The sequence below is a fragment of the Hypanus sabinus genome, chromosome 4, assembly GCF_030144855.1.
Source record: "Hypanus sabinus isolate sHypSab1 chromosome 4, sHypSab1.hap1, whole genome shotgun sequence".
Taxonomy (NCBI): Eukaryota; Metazoa; Chordata; class Chondrichthyes; order Myliobatiformes; family Dasyatidae; genus Hypanus; species Hypanus sabinus.
In genome coordinates, this window is record NC_082709.1 from 42,943,472 (window position 1) to 42,964,129 (window position 20,658).

A 20,658-nucleotide genomic window follows, 5' to 3' on the forward strand; every position below is an offset into this window, starting at 1 on the left:
ACCTCAATTGTGTCATCCTTTGCAAAATAGTGAATTCTTAAACACAAGAGCTTCTGCGGATGCTGGAAATCCACAGCAACATGCACAAAGTATAGGAGGAATACAGCAGGTCAGACAGCATCCATGAACAATTAACAAACAGTCTATGTTTCAGGCCAAGACCCTTCTTCAGGACTGGAAATGAAGGGGAAAGATATCAGAAAGAAAAATAGGGGCGGGGGAAGAAAATGATAGGCAAAGCCAGGTGGATAGGGAAAGTAAAGGTCTGGAGAGGACAGAATCTGATAGCAAAGGAGATTGGATTATAGGAGAAAGGGAAGAAGAAGGGGCACGAGAGGGAGGTAATAAGCAGGTGAGAAGAAATAAGAGGCTGGGGGGGGAATAGAAAGAAAGAGGAGGGAGAGGGAAGAATATTTTTCCAGAAGGAGAAATCAATATTCATGCTATCAGGTTGGAGGCTACCCAGATGAAATATAGGATGTTGCTTCTCCACCATGAGCGTAGCCTTATTGTGGCATAAGAGGTGGCCATGGACCGACATGTTGGAACAGGAATGAGAATCAGAATTAAAATGTTTGGCCACAGGGAAGTTCTGCTTTTGGTGGGTGGAGTGGAAATGTTTGGCAAAGTGGTCTCCCAATTTACAATGGATCTCACCAATGTCAAGGCTGCCACATCAGCACAATAAATGACCCCAGCAGATTTGCCGGTGAAGTATTGCCTCACCAGGAAGGACTGCCTTAGGCCCTGAATGAAAGTGAGGGAGGAAGCAAATGGGCAGGTGTAGTATTTTGGTCACTTGCAAGGATAAGTGCTGGCAGGGAGATTAGTGACGAGGGAATTATGGAGAGAGTGATCCCTGTGGAACGCAGAGAGGGAGGGAAGGTAAAGATGTTTTTGGCGGTAGGATCTCTTTGGAGATGGTGGATGTTACTGAGAATGATGTGTTGGATACAGAGGTTCATGAACAAGAGGAACCCCAAACACAAATATTGCTGGAGGGAACTCAGCAGGTTGGACAGCATCTATGGAAATTAATAAACAGTTCACATTTTAGGCCAAAACCTTTCCTCAGAACTGAAAAGGAAGGGGAAGATGCCAGAATAAAAAGGTGGGGGGAGGGGAAGGAGGACTAGCTAGAAGGTGATAGGTGAAGGCAGGTGGGTGGCAAGGGTAAAGGTCTGGAGCAGAAGGGCTCTGATAGGAGAGTAGAGTGGACCCAGGTGGAGTTGATCGGCAGGTGGAGAAGAGGCAAGAGGTTAGAATGGGAAATAGAAAAAGAGAGATGGAGGAGGGAGAAAAACTATCAGAAAAAGAAATCAATATTCATGCCACCAGGTTAGAGACTACCTAGATGGAATATGAGGTATTGCTCATTCATCCTGACAGTAGGGTCAGTGTGGCCAAAGAGAAGGCTGTGGAATAACATGTTGGAACAGGAATCAGAATTAAAATGGTTGGCCACTGGAAATCCATGCTTCCTGGAGCCTTTATCTCTCCCTAAGATGATCCCTCATGAATTCTTGAAATCTATTTATCATACAGCTGTGACATATTTTCACTGCTTGTATTCAGAACACTATTTCCAGAATCTCAGTATTTACTGCGCGACTCAAAAGGGTGGTTGGCTAATGCTGCAAAGGAGGTGCAGCATTAACAATACAGACCATCAGGCACTGCTTGAGGATCAGGTATTTAAGTGTTGGAATGAAAATACCCAACATTTTTATGCTGGAATGCTTGGCCTCCAAACTCCTTACATAAGCTTTATGCAGGTCAGCAGCAGTCTTCTTCAATTTCAGATATTTTCAGGTAACCCAGTGAATTTCACAAGTCACTTAAATGTAAGATTCCTGCCCTGGTTGATGGAGTATGTGATGAGTATATTCCACATGAAGCAGTTCATGATCCTCCTGTGCAAAGTTAAATTGGTGTTAGTTTCTAAACTGGATAGCTGTTGCTACATCACAATGTTTTGAAATACTGCTTTGTTTTTAAGAGAGGGTCCCCGCTAGGTGAAGTTTCTGGTCACTTCCTGCTTCTTTTCATTATAGTACTTAGCACCTCCTAAATATCCTTCCAGCTCAGTGGAGAGTTTAAGTTCATATAACTCCTGCGGGAGAAGCGACTTGGATCCACTTCAATTTGCCTAATGGAACAACAGGTCCACAACAGACAACATCTCATTGACTCTTCACTCAACCCTCAAACATCTGGATAGTGACAATGTATACATCAGGATGCTCTTTATCGATTACAGCTTGGCATTCAATACCATCATCTCCTCAAAACTAATCAATAAGCTTCAAGACCTAGGCCTCAATACCTCCTTTTGCAATTGGATCCTCCATTTCTAGTCAGTTTGGATTGGCAACATCTCCTCCACAAACTCTATCAGCACAGATGCACAACAAGGCTGTGTGCTTAGCCCCCTTTCTACTCACTTTACACTTATATGACTATGTGTCTAAGTACAGTTCCAATGTCATATTCAAGTTTGCTGATGACACCACTGTCATAGGCCAAATTAAAGGTGGTTACAGATCTGCATATAGGAGGGAGATTGAAAATCTGGTTGACTGGTGCCATAACAACAACCTCTCAATGTCAGCAAGACCAAGGAGCTGATTATTGGCTTCAGGAGGAAATCATAGGTCCATGAGCCAGGGGTGTATCAGGGGTAAATTTCTGGGTGTTATTATTTCGGAGGACCTGCCTGGGCTCAGCATGTAAGTACAATTACATAAAAAGCACAGCAGTGCCTCTACTTCTTTGGAGTGTGCGAAGATTTGGCATGACATCTAAAACTTTGATGAACTTCTAAAGACGTGTAGTAGAGAGTATATTGACTGGCTGTATCACAGCTTGGTATGGAAACACCAATACACCAATGCCCTTGAATAGAAACGCCTACAAAAATACTGGATACCGCCCAGTATATCACAGGTAAAGCCCTCAGCACCATTCAGCATATCTATATGAAGCACTGACGTAGGAAAGCAGCACCACACCACACAGGACACACTCTCTTATCATTGCTGCCATCACGAAGAAGGTACAGGAGCCTCAGGACCCATACCACCAGCTCAGGAACAGTTATTCCCCTGAACCATCAGGCTCTTGAACCAAAGGGTAACTTCACTTAACCTCACATGCCCCATCACTGAAACATTCCCACAAGCTATGGAGTCACTTTCAAGGACTCTTCACCTCATATTCTGAATATTTATGTTCTCAATTGTTTATTTATTTATTACTTCATTCTTTTTGTATTTGCACAGTCTGTTGTCTTTTTCACACCACTTGAATGCTCAAGTTGTTGCAGTCTTCCATTAATTATATTATAGTTATTATTCTATTATGGATTTATTGAGTATGCCTGCAAGAAAATGAATCTCAGAGTTTTATATGGTAACATATACGTACTTTGATAATAAATTTTCTTTGAACTTTGATATAAATACTAACTGACTCGTTGAGCCCAGCTAGCACCACCCACAACTGAGGTCAGAATGCTCCTTTCAAGCTCAAATTAACTAGATGAAACAATTCTTACAGAATTGTAAATAAGAACCAGAGGCTTTTTGTCACTGATGATTTTCACCTATGTACAACATTGCTAAGTACTTGACAAACCCAGTGATAAGCAGCAGAGCTACAAATTTATCACCTGTAAGTTCTAGGAAAAGTAAAATGCTGCTGAGAAGAAATGCTGGTTACAAAAAACAACAGCCTTTTAAATCAGCTTCAAAGTGAAATATTTAGTCAAACTAGATAAACCAGAGAAACTGGATTAACAATAAATTTAAATTGGTAATTTAAAAATGAAACATAACAACTTGTGTCATGATGATCATGTTTTCACAGTTTAACTTTAACTGTGTTAGTTAAAGTTTGGTAAGAAGTTTTACATTAAAGATCTTCTGGAAATGAGTTACACAACACAATGCTGAGCTGCTGTTTCTGAAAATCACTGCCACAGTTACCTACGTATATAAACTCTATAGTTTGTCAAATACCAATCATTTCAGTATGCATGAAAAATCTGCAATACCATACATATGATAATTAATGCAGGTTGATATTAACCTTGATAATTGACATAGTAATTTTATACAATATTAAAATTTTCCCAACCTACCATGCTGTCATACACAGCCTTCCATCCATCTGATAGAACCACAAACTCCTTCCGAATGCCTGAGAACTCTGCAATTTCATCAAGTCGGCAGAACTCATCCCAAGATGTTTTAGGAAGCCACTCTAATGTGTTCTCGTATGGATTATCCAAGCCAATTCCACCTGTCAGCAGAAAGGTCCACTCCTGCTCTTCAATCTGAAGATAAAGTAAGTATTATTAGATGTGTATGCGATGTCCCTGTAAACTTATTGATGTACCAAAAATTATTTATTAAAGAATAAATAAAACTTCACTTCATACTTCAGTGCAAACACTTTAACATGATGACAGAAATGTAGTCAGCTTGTATTGCTAACTCTGAAATGTTAGCATTTATTAGCAAATAAACACTTCCTTGGTAAAAAATGCTGATTAGATGAAAGATAATGTAAGTTTCCCCCCCACTTAGTTTTGCATCATAGGGTCTACTGGACACAAAGTGTACCTGAAGATAAATGAGGCAATAATATGAGGAATAATGATCACCAGAACTTTCTAGCTCTTGAATAGTATTGCTCATGATATACTAAGAGTAGTGGTGATAGTCTTGATATACCTCTCATCTACACTCAAGGGGCAATTTGCAGTGGCCAATTATTCTACCATCTCCTAGTGTTCTTAGGATGTGGGAGGAAACTAGAAAAATCCATTTAAAGCTCACAAACTTCACATATCCTGGAGGTCAGGATTGAAAGCTGGGTCACTGGAGCTGTGAAGCAGTAGATCTAATGACTTTACTACTGTGCTGCCCAGTGACCTTGGTCAATGATCAGTCTTCAGTACTTGCACAAGTGGCCTCAATTCATACATACATTAAATCACTAATGCATTTAACCAAAATTGGCAAGGGAATGGAGACTGGAAGGTAGAAGCAGAAAAGAGGAATAGATGTACAAAGACACAAAATGCTGGAGAAACTCAGCAGGCCAGGCAACATTCATGGAAACAGATGCTGCCTAACCTGCTGAGTTACTCTAGCATTTTGTGTGTGTTGCTAGGATTTCTAGCATCTGCAGATTTTCTCTTGCTTTAGATGCATAAAGAAGTGATTGTGTCAACTCTGGAATGGAAAGTAGAGCAATGTTATCTGGAAGCATACTAAATGAATCTACATGAAAGACAAGGACAAGCTTGGGGTGTAAGTGTATGTGCATTAAATAACACTGTTAAACTGCAGACATAAATCGTTTTTGGGAATATGAGGTGGTGATAACTGGGAAAAAATAATTTTAAAGAAGATAGAATTGGTCAATTAATATTTCCAAATGAGGTGTTCAGCAAAGAAAGAAAGAAAGAAAGCAGGATAGAAGCATGTTTAAAGAAAATATTACTGTGTTAGGATCAAGCACAGAATCCATTTGTCTTAAGTTAAGACACAAGGACAATGAAAGAAACAAAAGGAGTAGAAATGTAGCAAAAGAGCAAGTCTGCAGGAAAATAACAGAAATGGGCAAGAGACGGAGAGTTTAATTTATCTAATACTAGGATAATGTTAGATTAAGGGTCTGAGAAAAAAGAGAAGAATTTATGAATGTGTTCAGAATTTCTTTGAACAGGATGGGTTTTTTTGTCAAACAAGGAAGAAAATATTGCTGGATCTGGTTTGGTAAAATAAGGTGTTCTAAGTGAACCAACGGTCAGTGACAGCAAAGTTGGGGAACAGTGACTACCATGTCACAAGATCTAGCCCGTGAATGAAGAGCAACAAGGAGCAATGGACAATGAATAAAACGGGTACACTTCTGTGTTGTATTCAGTCTAAGACTATAGCTTCAGCAATGTACATTTCTTAGGTGGGAAAAGATAAAAGAACCAGAATTATTGCTCACAGATTGTCAAAGGAGATAGAAAACATAATGCAATAAACTAAATGAGTGGATATGATCCATGTCACAGCAATAATTCATGTGAGAACCAGGCTAAAAAATAACCTAAGATGACAAGTGAATAAAATAATATGGGCAAAGGGAGGATGAGGGAATATAGCGTCAGGTAACATTAGAGGGAACACAGTCTCCCAAAAGCAGGTCAATCATACATAAGATAGTAGCAGGAGGGGAAGAGGCTGATTTGGGAGAGTTATCCAACCAGAAAGCGTGACAGTAAAAATCAATGTTTATGAAAATCACAGCGGAGAGAGAGATGCTGACAACAGTGGGAAGATTGTTGTCTCACATTGTCTCAACATTGTCTCATTGTTGTCTCACATTCTCACAACAATGGTGAGAAGTAGATACGAGAAAGATTAGCTTTGCTTCAGGTAAAGGTCCAGATATGATGCAAATTATATGGTTGAGGCAAACATAGTCTCAGTTCTTCACGAATAATGTGAATGTGCCAGACATGTGTGATGAAAATTTTTTTAAACTGTTCCATCTTTGTTTGGAAGGACATGCTCACCACTTAAGATATATAGCTTACTCTCAATATTGGGGGAAATTTCATAGACACTTGTGAAGGCTGAGTTAATAAAGAGAACCCGACAAGTACTTGTTAATGGTGAGTTGAGTTTGCATAAGGGAAAATAAAAGCAAAAAGCCTTGGTAATTTGTTGTTCTTCAATGTAGCCAGGATGTAGAACTATCGCTTTTATTGATAGCGCTGATGACTTAGATAAGTTAGTTCTGAATAAACCCATATTTTGGGTATAATAATCAATGTATAATTTGAAAATTTTAAGTCATCTTTAGCAATATGTCTATCTGGGTGGCTTTGTTGTCTTTACTTGAATAAACCGGTGAATGAAGGAATCTGTGTCGCAATTGATTACTGTAGGTGTGGAGGGAGGCAGAGTTCACACAACATGTTGAACTACCATCTCTAATCATAAAGGTTACAGCACAGAAGGACCATTTGAGCCATCAAATTGGTGGTGATGCTTTGCAGAGCACTTCAGCTAGTTTCACTCCTCCATCCTCCCCTAAAAATCTTGCTTATTAAGTCTAGGAAATTTTAATTTTTATACATTTACTTTTTCAACCTGCCTTGCTATTTTAAACGAGTTTCTATCTTCTGTCGCGTAATCTTTCCTGCTTTCTATCCTGTCACAGATATTCTCACTCTTGCCTTCACTCGCCTCTTTCAATTAATCTTAAAACACAATTATCCTCAGTTTTGCCAGTTCTGATTAAGAATCATTGACCAAAAGGTTAACTCTTTTCTTCTGATCTGACTTGCTGACTTGTGTACTTCCAGTATACTTTCTTTGATTTGAGGTTTCCAGTTTCTGATATATTTTGCTTCTGTAATGGGGAGTGAGACTGACTGGTTTGCCCTTGGAGAGTGCTAGCTAACCTCAATGGATTAAACAGCCTCCTTCCATGACGTGATGTTTCCCTACTGGTAATAATGCAGAAAAGTCAAATGGGTTTGGTATTTGCATGAGAGTACAATTTGGTGAATTTGTGGTAGCTGAAATGGATGGTGAGGTCATAGAGCCCTTCTGCCCCTTGGGTTATTTTTCCAATTAGCACTGTTTTTGTTTAACTAAACCCATATGACTTGATTCCATTAATAGCTAAACATTTACTGTTTTTGCTTTGAATATAACAGAAATCTGAGGTAAAAATTCCAAGGAAATACAAATGAATGAGGAAATACAAACACAAAAGATATTTTATCATAAGATCACTATGTACTATTTGAATGCAAACTTCCTGTGGAGTAACCAGTCCAGCTCTACTTTATGGTTACATTGAAAAGTTCCAGCACTGAACGTCCTTATGGCTTTAGCTGGCGCCTCTCCAAAGCTCTGGTACTTCAAATAAGAACGTGATCACCCTTTAAAGCAAATTTTATTTGTTATTTTAAATTTATACAAAATTAGGTTTCTGCTGGGATTTTAAATGACAGTCATGAATTTCCAGGTCTTTTCCAAATGCAATGCCACATAAAGCTTAGAATGAAAACCCCTCTACAAGAACTGAAAATAATGTGTGCACTGAATAATTAACAATGTCATAAAGAAATGAGAAACTTGACAGAAAAAAATATAATTTTCTCTAAGATAATTCCCATGCATAACAGACTACTACTAAAGATATTAAAGGACCAACCAGACCATCGTGCTTTAATAGGTTTATAGCCAAGCAAAGAGAAAAGAGCAGCTTGTCCTTTTCAAAGAGCGATCGACACACATTCACATACAATGAGTATGTGAAATATTTCCTGAGTATCTGCAACCTGCAATGTTGAAAGACAAATTAAATATTAAAGTGTGTGCATTTAAAAATTCAATTACAACCCACTTAGGCTCCTGTGATTCTCATAGGCTTTATGGTCAATTACTCATGACAAATCAACAGTTTCATTAAGCATGTACGTCAGTTCATGTAGAAAGCAAGTTCCAAAGATGCTGAAATTTTCCTAATTGATTTTATATTGGAGTAAATACTAGCACTGTATAACTAGATAAGCAATCTAGTATAAAGCAATATGCCACTCCACTATCTTCACTAATATGTTTTTAATGATCAAGAGTGAATAATGATTCATTGGTTCACAGGGCATTCCTTCCCTTGCAATATTCAGTTGTCAATTTGGAGAAAATGTTCTTTCATTTAGAGAAATTACGCTGACAACTAGTTGTTTTATTACATAAAAAGACAGGATTTAAAATAGCAGCCAGTTTGTGGATGTCAGCTCTAACATGTAATTATGCTTTTAAACATCATTGCAATGACAGTTAAAAGAACCAATTTTATAAATTCTATTCACCCAATAAAAAAAATTGTCAAAGTGCAACAAATAGATTTCTTAATGTTGCTGCAAAACAGTTGATCCATGGTGACATATCAAAAAAAGATAATGTTAGAATTACTCTCACTTTGGATAACTGTCTATTTTTGAGTCAGTCCACTTCCATTGATTTTCACCAGATGTTTGACAACAGAATTATTATGGCTAACTTTGGTGTTGTCTTCAAAATACACAAATCATGCTACAGAGGTCAGTAAATAGATGCTGAAGCCTTTCATACTTCTGGATACTGAAATATCCCCAATACTCTCCTGGCTCAGATCAGCCACACAGTACAGACCATGAATTAAAGAATCTTAAAAGAATCTTATTTTGTTCTGTTGACAGCTGCACAACATATATAACATTAAGTTATTAATTTAAGAAAGTGTTCTGCTTTTTTCTATTAGATGATGTGTAGATAAGTTTAATTAGTCACTTGCACAAAATAAGCATTACTCCAAATGTTATGTGATAAAGAAATAGTTATGATCAACTAAAGAAACAACTATTGGTTTTAATACACAAGAATCAACATGAGCTACCAGATCAAATCTTAAAGCAAAGTAACAGTGATCAAATATAAAAAACAGCAAGTGAAAGAACAGAAATTAATTCTAAGTTATTCATTTGGAAATAGAGAAAGCAGAACTCTTTTAGCACCACTGCCAACCCAGAAAGCCCACAGTGTTTGTCAAAGCTGGAGACCAACCACACCCTCAGCCCAGTTCACCAGGCTTGCTCACCAAGCATCTAACTTTGTAACAAAAAGTGTACCTTGGCAAGTAATTAAAGTTCCCTGACTATGTCACATCATCATCACTGAGACCTGATATGGTCATTCTGTCAGAAACCTTGAAGCAGGTGGTCATGGTAGAACTAACAGAGATTTGAGAAGACCAGGTTGAGGAGGTGTTCAAGCGTAAGAAGGGCAACCACCAGGATCTGGTAGACAAGTACCAGAAACAAGGGTGGAGAGCACATTATGAGCCTGTAGAGGTGGGATGCAGAGGTTTTGCTGGTTGCTCACTCTGTTGAACCTACTCTCTCTGTGCATTGCAGGTCTGCAAACAGAAGAGCCATCAGGACCGCCACAGTGGCTGCTGAACATTACTCTAGATGGCTATGGATCAAGAGGCGCAACCCGTGGACCGGTGCTGCTGGGACACAAGCCAGGGCCTCATCCACCCTGGCTGGGTTGCCTGGATAGAGGGTGTCTGATGTTGAAAAACCCGAAAAACCCGATGACCCCATCACTGACGATGTGTGTCAGCACATCCTCAGATGTATCTCTGCATCTGGAAATAGAGAAAACCGTACACTTTAATCAAATATTGGAAGGGATTAAGCTCAGGGTCTGTGATTGTTGTCCATTGAAAATGATGTGAAAGAAAACTAAAATGTCATAAAAGTAGCCTTTTACAAAGCCAATAAACACTCAGAAAAGGTATGCAAAACTGGACTTCTTGATATACACCCAACATTTGAGAAAAGAGGCTTCACCGAGAGAATGAAAGATGGAACTGAAATTCTATAACACGTTTTCAAAACAATATAATTTTCATAAACAATTTAAGGCATGCAGAAGGCAAGATTTATTGCTTATAGGGAAAGTTGACTACACCTACATCAAATATCTGTTAAAGATCATTTATAAAGCCCATTTCACAATATCAATTTGCCTCAAGGTTTTCCTTAACCAAAAAGCAACTTAGAGCTGTGATGGTTGTTGTAATATAGGAAACCAAAGCAGTCTGCACCACAAAAGTAAAATAATCAGAAAACCTCTTTTAGCAAAGTTGCTGGTAATATCCAAATCAGGTAAATATTGGCCAAAACAATGCAAGAACTCCATAGTTCTCCTTTCAATAATACAAAAAAAAGATCTCAGTTTAATATTACTTCCAAAAAGGCAGCAGCTCTGACTGTTCAACACTCCAATAAAATATATTTTTCAACCATTCACTCATGTCCCCGGAGTGTGTGTTAAGTACACAACATTCTGGCACAAGATATAAATATCCAAAGTTAAGAGTTAATGCAAACAAAGAAACATAGAAATAACAAATCTTCAAGGCATATATGTTAAGTGGAAACCCTAAACAACTTAAAAATGCTCAAACAAAAATATCTTAAGGATTTAATGTATTTTTGTCAGAGTAGAGAAGGGAATGAGTAAATTATGTTGTAAAGCACTGGCAACCATTACAAGGAAGTCAAGACAGAATGAATTAAATAAAATGCAAGTGAGCCAAATAATGGCTAATGGTGTTGAGAACAGACGAGTGGACATTGGAAAGAAAAGAAAGCCCAATGCAAGAATCCTGCCAAAATACACTCATTAGACACTTAGTTAGGTACTTCCTAATAAAGTGGCTACTGAATGTATGTTCTTGGTCTTCTGCTGCCATAGCCCATCCACTTCAAAGTTTGATGTGTTGTGCATTCATTATTGATCTGTACACCACTACTGTAACACATGGTTATTAGTGATACTGCCACCTTCCTATCAGCTCAAAACAGTCTGGCCATTCTCCTCCGATATCTCTCATTAGCAACATGAATTGCCGCTCACTGGATTTTTTTTGTTTTCCATGCCATTCTCTATGAACTCTAGAGGCAGATGTGTATGAAAATCCCAGGAGATCAGCAGTTTCTGAGATAGTCAAACCATGCCGTCTGCCACCAACAATCATTCCATGGTCAAGTCACTTAGATCATGCTTCTCTCCCATTCTCATGTTTGATCTGAACAACAATGATCCGCTTGACTATTTCTGCATGCCTTTATGCATTGAGTTGCTGCCACATGATTAGCTGACTAAATATTTGCATTAACAAGCAGGTGTACAGCTGTACCTAATAAAGTCGCCACTGAGCATTGGAGAAAGCTTAACAATCAATGACCAAGATTAAGTTCGTCTAACCAGGAGTTCCAGAAAAATATATAAATTTGCACTACTGTGTTGATGCATCTAGGCCCACACTCTATTCTGATATCATCACTGACTCCAGTGTGAAATTTGTTCTGCTGTACCTAGGGGTCATCTATGCCTTACATCTAGCCTATTAGATTTACAAGTCATTAGTGATATATATCCTCAGGATGGAAGAAAATTATGCAAGGAAGAGAAAAGGATAGTGGGAGAATTTTTCCTTTACTTAAAGGCTTCAACAGATGCCCTTTTAGAAGGACTCCAAATGCAATAGCACTGATACCATTTTTTTTGACAGAAGTAAAACATACACAACATGCTGAAATAAAGACAGAAAATGTTGTAAATACTCAGCAGGATGGACAGTACCTATGCAGAAAGGAATAGAACAGATGTTTCAGACTTGGAGATAAGTGTGAAGTGGTTCATTGTGGTGGGTCCAATCTAAAGACAGAAAATAAATGATAAGGTTCTTAGCACTCTGGAGGATCTAAGAGATCTTGGGGTCCATGTCGATAGGACACTCAAAGCTGCTGCGCAGGTTGACAATGTTGTTAAGAAGGCGTATAGTGTGTTGGCATTCATCAGCCGTGGGATTGAGTTCAAGAGCCATGATGTAAAGTTACAGCGATACAAGACCTTGGTCAGACCCCATGTGGAGTACTGTGATCAGTTCTGGTCACCTTACTACAGGAAGGATGTGGATACTATAGAGAAAGTGCAGAGGAGATTTACAAGGATGTTGCCTGGATTGGAGGGCATACCTTATGACAGTGGTCCCCAACCACTGGGCCGTGGACTGGTACAGGGCCACAAAGCATGTGCTACCGGGCCGCAAGGAACATAGAACATAGAATAGTACAGCACAGTACAGGCCTTTTGGCCCACAATGTTCTGCCGACACTTAAACCCTGCCTCCCATATAATCCTCCACCTTAAATTCCTCCATATAACTGTCTAGTAGTCTCTTAAATTTCACTAGTTTATCTGCCTCCACCACTGACTCAGGCAGTGCATTCCATGCACCAACCACTCTCTGAGTAAAAAACCTTCCTCTAATATCCCTCTTGAACTTCCCTCTCCTTACCTTAAAGCCATGTCCTCTTGTATTGAGCAGTGATGCCCTGGGGAAGAGGTGCTGGCTGTCCACTCTATCTATTCCTCTTAATATCTTGTACACCTCTATCATGTCTCCTCTCATCCTCCTTCTCTTCAAAGAGTAAAGCCCTAGCTCCCTTAATCTCTGATCATAATCCATACTCTCTAAACCAGGCAGCATCCTGGTAAAGCTCCTCTGTACCCTTTCCAATGCTTCCACATCCTTCCTATAGTGAGGCGACCAGAACTGAACACAGTACTCCAAGTTTGGCCTAACCAGAGTTTTATAGAGCTGCATCATTACCTCGCAACTCTTAAACTCTATCCCTTGACTTATGAAAGCTAACACCCCATAAGCTTTCTTAACTACCCTATCCACCTGTGAGGCAACTTTCAGGAATCGGTGGGCATGTACCCCCAGATCCCTCTGCTCCTCCACACTACCAAGTATCCTGCCATTTACTTTGTACTCTGCCTTGGAGTTTGTCCTTCCAAAGTGTACCACCTCACACTTCTCCGGGTTGAACTCCATCTGCCACTTCTCAGCCCACTTCTGCATCCTATCAATGTTTCTCTGCAATCTTCGACAATCCTCTACACTATCTACAAAACCACCAACCTTTGTGTCGTCTGCAAACTTGCCAACCCACCCTTCTACCCCCACATCCAGGTCATTAATAAAAATCACAAAAAGTAGAGGTCCCAGAACAGACCCTTGTGGGACACCACTCATCACAACCCTCCAATCCGAATGTACTCTCTCCACCAAGACCCTCTGCTTTCCGCAGGCAAGCCAATTCTGAATCCACCTGGCCAAACTTCCCTGGATCCCATGCCTTCTGACTTTCTGAATAAGCCTACCGCATGGAACCTTGTACTAAAATCCATGTAGGTCACATCCACTGCACTACCCTCATCTATATGCCTGGTCACCTCCTCAAAGAACTCTATCAGGCTTGTTAGACATGATCTGCCCTTCACAAAGCCATGCTGACTGTCTCTGATCAGACCATGATTCTCTAAATGCCTACAGCTTTCCCACCACAGACGTAAGGCTCACTGGTCTATAATTACCTGGATTATCCCTACTACCTTCTTTGAACAAGGGGATAACATTCGCCTCCCTCCAATCCTCCGGTACCATTCCCGTGGACAACGAGGACATAAAGATCCTAGCCAGAGGCTCAGCAATCTGTTCCCTTGCCTCGTGGAGCAGCCTGGGGAATATTCCGTCAGGTCCCGGGGACTTAACTGTCCTAATGTATTTTAACAACTCCAACACCTCCTCTCCCTTAATATCAACATGCTCTAGAACATCAACCTCACACATATTGTCCTCACCGTCATTAAGTTCCCTCTCATTGGTGAATACCGAAGAGAAATATTATTGAGGACCTCACTCACTTCCACCGCCTCCAGGCACATCTTCTCACCTTTATCTCTAATCTGCCCTATCTTCACTCCTGTCATCCTTTTGTTCTTCACATAATTGAAGCATGCCTTGGGGTTTTCCTTTTTACCCTACTCACCAAGGCCTTCTCATGCCCCCTTCTTGCGCTCCTCAGCCCCTTATTAAGCTTCTTTCTTGCGAACATATATTCCTCGATAGACCCATCTGATCCTTGCTTCCTAAACCTCATGTATGCTGCCTTCTTCAACCTGACTAAATTTTCCACCTCACTTGTCAATCTATGGTCCCTTCACCCTACCATTCTTTATCTTCCTCACCAGGACAAACATCCTGCAAGATATCCCTAAACATCGACCACATGTCCATAATACATTTCCCTGCAAAAACATCATCTGAATTCACACTCACAAGTTTTAGCCTTATAGCCTCATAATTTGCCCTTCCCCAATTAAAAATTTTCCTGTCCTCTCTGATTCTATCTTTTTCCATGATAATGCTAAAGGTCAGGGAGCTGTGACCATTATCCCCCAGATGCTCACCTACTGAGAGATCTGTGACCTGACCCGGTTCATTACCTAATACCGGATCTAGTATGGCATTCCCCCTAGTCGGCCTGTCAACATACTGTGACAGGAATCCATCCTGGACACACTTAACAAACTCTGCCCCATCTAAACCATTGGAACTAATCAGGTGCCAATCAATATTAGGGAAGTTAAAGTCATCCATGATAACAACCCTGTTATTTTTGCACTTTTCCAAAGTCTGCCTCCCAATTCTGTGCTGTAATATTCTATGGTTCTAGTCTGCTCCTTGTTATCTCTGCTGCAACCAGGGGGCCTATAGAATACCCCCAATACAGTAACCGTTCCCTTCCTGTTCCTGACTTCCACCCATTCCGACTCAAAAGATCCTGCTACATTACCCACCCTTTCTATTGCTGTAATAGTATCCCTGATCAGTAATGCAACCCCTCCTCCCCTTCCCCCCCTCTATCTCTTTTAAAATACTGAAATCCAGGAATATGAAACAATAAGATTTGACGGTATGAAGCGATATCGTTTCCTCATACTTTGCGGCCCGGTGGTTGGGGACCATGCCTTATGAGAATAGGTTGAGTGTACTTAGCCTCTTCTTCTTGAAGCGACGGAGGTGACCTGATAGAGTTAAATAAAATGATGAGAGGCATTGATCATGTGGATAGCCAGAGGCTTTTTCCCCAGAGTTGAAATGGCTAACATGAGGGGGCGTAGTTTTAAGGTGCTTGGAAAAAGTTACCAAAGGGATGTCAGGGGTAAGTTTTTCCACACAGAAAGTGGTGAGTGTGTGGAATGCACTGCCAGCAGTAGTGGTGGAAGCGGATACAATAGGGTCTTTTAAGAGCCTCTTAGAAAATTAGTACATGGAGCTTAGAAAAATAGAGAGTTATGCAGTAGAGAGATTCTAGGCAGTCTCTAGAGTAGGTTATATTGGTCGGCACAACATTGTGGGCCGAAGGGCCTGTAATGTGCTGTAGATTTCTATGTTCACTCCATTTCCTTCTATACAACATATTAAAGGGTAGACTAACTTTTCCTCATACTGATGAGAGGTTTACAACCTGAATCAATAACATTATTACTTACTTCATAGATGCTTCCTGACCTGCTGAGCATTTCCAACACCATATTTTTATTTCAGATTTCCTACATCTGCAGTTTCTTTTCTTTTAAACACACCACACCTCTGGGATGCAGACAGGGTAAAGGTGTCATTACCTTCAGACAAAAGCTTCAGTCAATTATGCCAACAGTATAAGCCTAGTAAAGAGACCACTTGACTCAAGCCAGAGATGACTACGTATGATCCTATATTATCCAGTCAAGGAGAAGTTGATTGGAGCTTCTGTTTGTGTTCATCTCATTAATGGTAATTGGGATCAGATAGTGCATAAGAATATTCTTCAACTCTGTGAAATAAGTCATGTAAGCTCAGAATGCACTCCCAGGAAAGACGGCATCAATAGAATCTGCACTTAAAGGAGCAAATATACATACGGAAATGCATTGCTGCCCATGTTCATGTGCTGAGAACTCGGAACAAAACCCTACACTCTCCCACAACTATGCCTGAAATGTAAATCAAACTGCTGCCACAAAGTAGTGCGCTCACAACAATGAATCATCCCACAGATCAGTGTGTGAGGTTGGCTTTGAGTGCTGATATGCACTGCCCAATCAAAATTCCTTTACTGTGTCGTACTGTGTCCATCAGTTCTCCATCCTTGTAACTATTGAATAATTTTCCATTATCTGACTGAACAATACAAAACGAAACCAAGGTTTACTTTACCTTTCTGATAAGACATCAGATTTTTCTGAATTTTCAATCGACATGATGAACAGGTTGATAAACCAGTTAAGGGAATACTGGTACATGGGCTCTATATTGCCAAGATCACCAATTGAGAAAAACAGGATTGAAGAATGTATTGCAATTGGTCTATAGCCCATTCGAGTAGCATCAATTTTCTTTTCTGTCTCCTCAGCTATAGTTTGTTTCTGAGTTATTTCATTAGCAAGTTCTTTTGATGAAGATAAAACCTTTATGGCAGTTTCATCTTCTAAAATATTTCCTTCTGAGGTTGAGAGAATTTCCAGAATTTTATCTTCAATTTCTTTTAGCAACCTAAAATGTTAAAACACTTTGACTTATTATGTGTGTATTTATTGCACAATTATTACTTCATTCAAAAGGAACAGGAAAGTGACTGCAGACAACATATATTATTCTGTAAACAAAATACTGTATATTAGTGTGTAGTTACCTTTGAACATATTTATAATCTAATAATATAATCTTCTAAGTCACAATTAACACAATTACCCTTATTTAAAAGGCTCAGTAAGTCAGGTATTAAAGATTTTAATGACAGCTTCTCATTTTATTGTTTTGATGGAAAATATCATCTAGATGGAATGATCAAGGTATACCACACATGAAAGATTACATACCCACAATGGAGAATACCCAATTTTCCTTCTAATTTTTAAATCAGATTATTCGTAAGACTATAAGATATTGGAGCAGAATTAGGCCACTTGACCCACCGAGTCTTCTCCACCATTTCATCATGGCTGATCCAATTTTCCTCTCAGTCCCTATCTCCTGCCTTCTCTCCATATCCCTTAATGCCCTGACTAATCAAGAATCTATCAAGACATCCTTAAATAAAGTTTGCACTACAAAATAAAAACAGAAAATGCTACTTGTATGATTCAAATGTGCCTCTGTGTATTTAAATGATAAGGAAAATAAAACACAAAAAACTGGATGCTACTGCCCTTACTTTGCAGAGAACTTTGGTTTCCTTTTCTCTGATTTCTTCATGTTTTGTATATAATAACATCTGAGTGCCCTTCTCAATAGACTATAGACAATAGGTGCAGGAGTAGGCCATTCAGCCCTTTGAGCCAGCACCGCCATTCAATGTGATCATGGCTGATCATCCACAATCAGTACTCCGTTCCTGCCTTCTCCCCATATCTCCCAGAATATTCCATGTGCAATTTCTGATGCTCTTCCAGTTCAAACAGGTTCTAATATATTATAAAGTCTCTGATCACATGAATAAAAAAAGCAGGTATCAAATAGTAAAGAGGCTAAATGGGACAGGCCTGAAAAACAGGCATAGAACCATGGTTCACAACTAAGCAACACACACAAAATGCTGGAGGAACTTAGCAGGCCAGGCAGCATCTATGGAAAAGAGTACAGTCGACATTTTGGGCCAAAATCCAGACCGTACTCTTTTCCATAGATGCTGCCTAGCCTGCTGAGATCCTCAGCATTCTGCATGTGTTGCTCGGATTTCCAGCATCTACAGATTTTCTCATGGTTGCGGTTCACAACTAAGCCTAGCTCAGTGTATACAACGCAGGCAATACATCAATTTGGATTTATTTATCAGGGTCAAAACTGCAACATAGTTTATCAAAGTAGTGCACATCAGTTTAGTTGATGCTAATAATCACATAAACCTAGTATATAACTTATTAGGGGGAAATGCATTGTAATTATAGAAGATGCTGGCAAATGTTCTGCAAATCAACTAAATTGAATGATATTCAAGAATCACTAAGCACAAGCAGCTATAGGCGATATCATTTTTCAAACACTGCATTGAAAACATAAGCTGCAGATGTTCAAAAGCAAATTTTCACAGGAGCTAACAGGCCTTTGAGATAAATGCTCAGCAGGCCTTCTGAGGAGACCATAGCTATAGTCAATGGCAACAAAACTAATCACTCCAAGTCTTGTTTCTGGAATGTAGAAAATAAATTTAGAAATTAATAGCAGTAAATGCTAACCAGTTCTCTCTGCCTGATAGGTTATATCTGTGGTTTTCAATAGGTTGCTAACTACATTGGTTAGAGCAATCCTTCAGAACATGCTGCAAAATGACACTTAAAAAAGAGGATGACTGGGCAACATGAAAGTGAAATGAAAATCATGATTAGACTTCTATCATAGTGTAGATAACAGGATACCAGAGGATATAATGAGATATCCAAGAAGGTTTCACACAGGTGATAATTGCACAAAACTAGGTATATTTGTAGGAATTGGACATTGATTAGTAAACATTGTTATTACTATAGCAGATACCGGGAACACCACCACTTGGAAATCCCCCTCCAAGTCACTCACCATCCTGACTTGGAAACATGTTGCCTTTCCTTCATTGTCACTCGGTCAAAATCATGGAATTCCCTCCCTAACAGCACTGTGGGTGTACCTACACCTCAGGGACTGCAGTGTTCAAGAGGGCAGCTCATCACCACCTTCTCAAAAAGGCAACCAGGACTGGTCAATAAATGCTGGCTTAGCTGGCAACGTCTACATCCCATAAATGAATTTTTAAAAATTGCAGACATTTATACTAGCTTAACTGTGAACCCAACCAAAACACCACACCTGATGGACAATATCTTATTTCCATGATGTAGGTACCCCAGTGGAAAATCAGACTTTTGAAATAGGTTTAGAATTTTGCCATCATTACATATCAGAGTTCAAAGAGGCTTACAGGATTCCTCACGCAGTGAGTTTCTGCAGCAGAAAACCAGACAACTTGAGATCCACTAAGCTGACTAATCCAAAGATTTCAGGTGTAGTAGTTCAGCCAGCAGATTCATTCCTCCAGCACATCATTGGCCTGCTCTTTCATTTTTATGTGACAATACAGCATTTATTGTAAGTAGGCCACACATGCATAGATTGTGGACCAGAGCCACAAGTGGATAGCATTTATCATTCTTTTGCTTCCTTTTCAATTTTCCTGGTGGTTCAGATACAAATGGAGGAACAGCCTTCATTCTAAGGCATTGTGCCTGCCAAAAAGAGTCTAGACTGTCCCATAAGTTACATCGTCTATGGTCCCATTGCAACTAACAATGAAGAAATGAAATCCTTTCTTATCGCTGTGCGTCTCTAATTGATAAATTGTAAATGGAAAGCTATGTGTATTGTATTCAATAGCACAGTGCACCATAATAAAGAGTGCAATCCTCTCTTGAGTGTACATTCTCTCTGTTTGCTTCACTCTGGAACGAGGAAGCAAAATTTAGATCATTCACTTTGAACAGATGTCCTCAATTTCCATTTTACAATAGTGTATGGGAAGTAGCACAATGTTTAAAACATTGAATCTAAACAGTTCTGTTTACTTAAGATTTCAAGTACCTATTGCTAACAAGAAGCGAAAAGCAAGAGAGTGGGATTTCTAGCACAGCTGACTATTCTTTTGTATTGGTTATGAGTCATGCTCTCCAATATGAAAACAGGTTAGCATAATATTCTTGACAATCAAGTTGCCCATATATGATAGCTGATCGACCAACCAGCAAATACAGATCAGCTGATGATTTAATAGCTTCCCTCTAATTAAGGAGTACATAGCAAAAAGAAGTAATGTGAAAGAAAATGTGATTGTTATCAAGTGCTAGATGGTGTCAGAAGTATTAGAACATTGGATGGAAGTTATGTTTATTGTAATACAAAATACATTGTACTTGCACTGGTCTGGAAAGATTATCGAATTCTTTCCATATGTCTAGTTGCTGTTGGGAATGGAGTACAGAGTTGATGGATGTGAAAATGAATGCCATGATTTTTCCATCTGCTTTTCACTTATATTAATACATTTCTATATTGATAGTGATTTAGTAGCATAAGTTGGCCTGTTTTTCCAAAAACATTTATACTTTTAATTGCATTGATTTTCTTGTGAAGGCCTCTAAATGTAATACATTATTT

The 20,658-nt window shown here is 39.3% G+C and overlaps 1 protein-coding gene and 1 long non-coding RNA gene across 3 annotated transcripts in view; one reads left to right on the top strand and one right to left on the bottom strand.

Moving 5' to 3' along the window:
• LOC132392690 (uncharacterized) overlaps positions 1-10,856 on the top strand; it is a 52,819-nt gene extending 41,963 nt beyond the window's left edge. Inside the window, exons 2-3 of one of the 2 annotated variants that reach the window (XR_009511623.1) lie at positions 4,159-4,347; positions 9,980-10,849. This is a non-coding gene — a long non-coding RNA (uncharacterized LOC132392690). Of the gene's footprint in view, positions 1-4,158; positions 4,348-9,979 lie in introns of both variants that reach the window. The other variant, XR_009511622.1, reaches the window with a different exon arrangement.
• Positions 1-20,658, bottom strand: part of dnah7 (dynein, axonemal, heavy chain 7) — a 269,206-nt gene that overhangs the window by 75,191 nt on the left and 173,357 nt on the right. The window contains exons 50-52 of the mRNA XM_059966905.1: positions 16,693-17,028; positions 8,236-8,362; positions 4,142-4,336 (exon numbers count right to left, since the gene is read on the bottom strand). Coding sequence (XP_059822888.1) covers positions 4,142-4,336; positions 8,236-8,362; positions 16,693-17,028 — 658 coding nt within the window. The remainder of the gene's footprint in view (positions 1-4,141; positions 4,337-8,235; positions 8,363-16,692; positions 17,029-20,658) is intronic.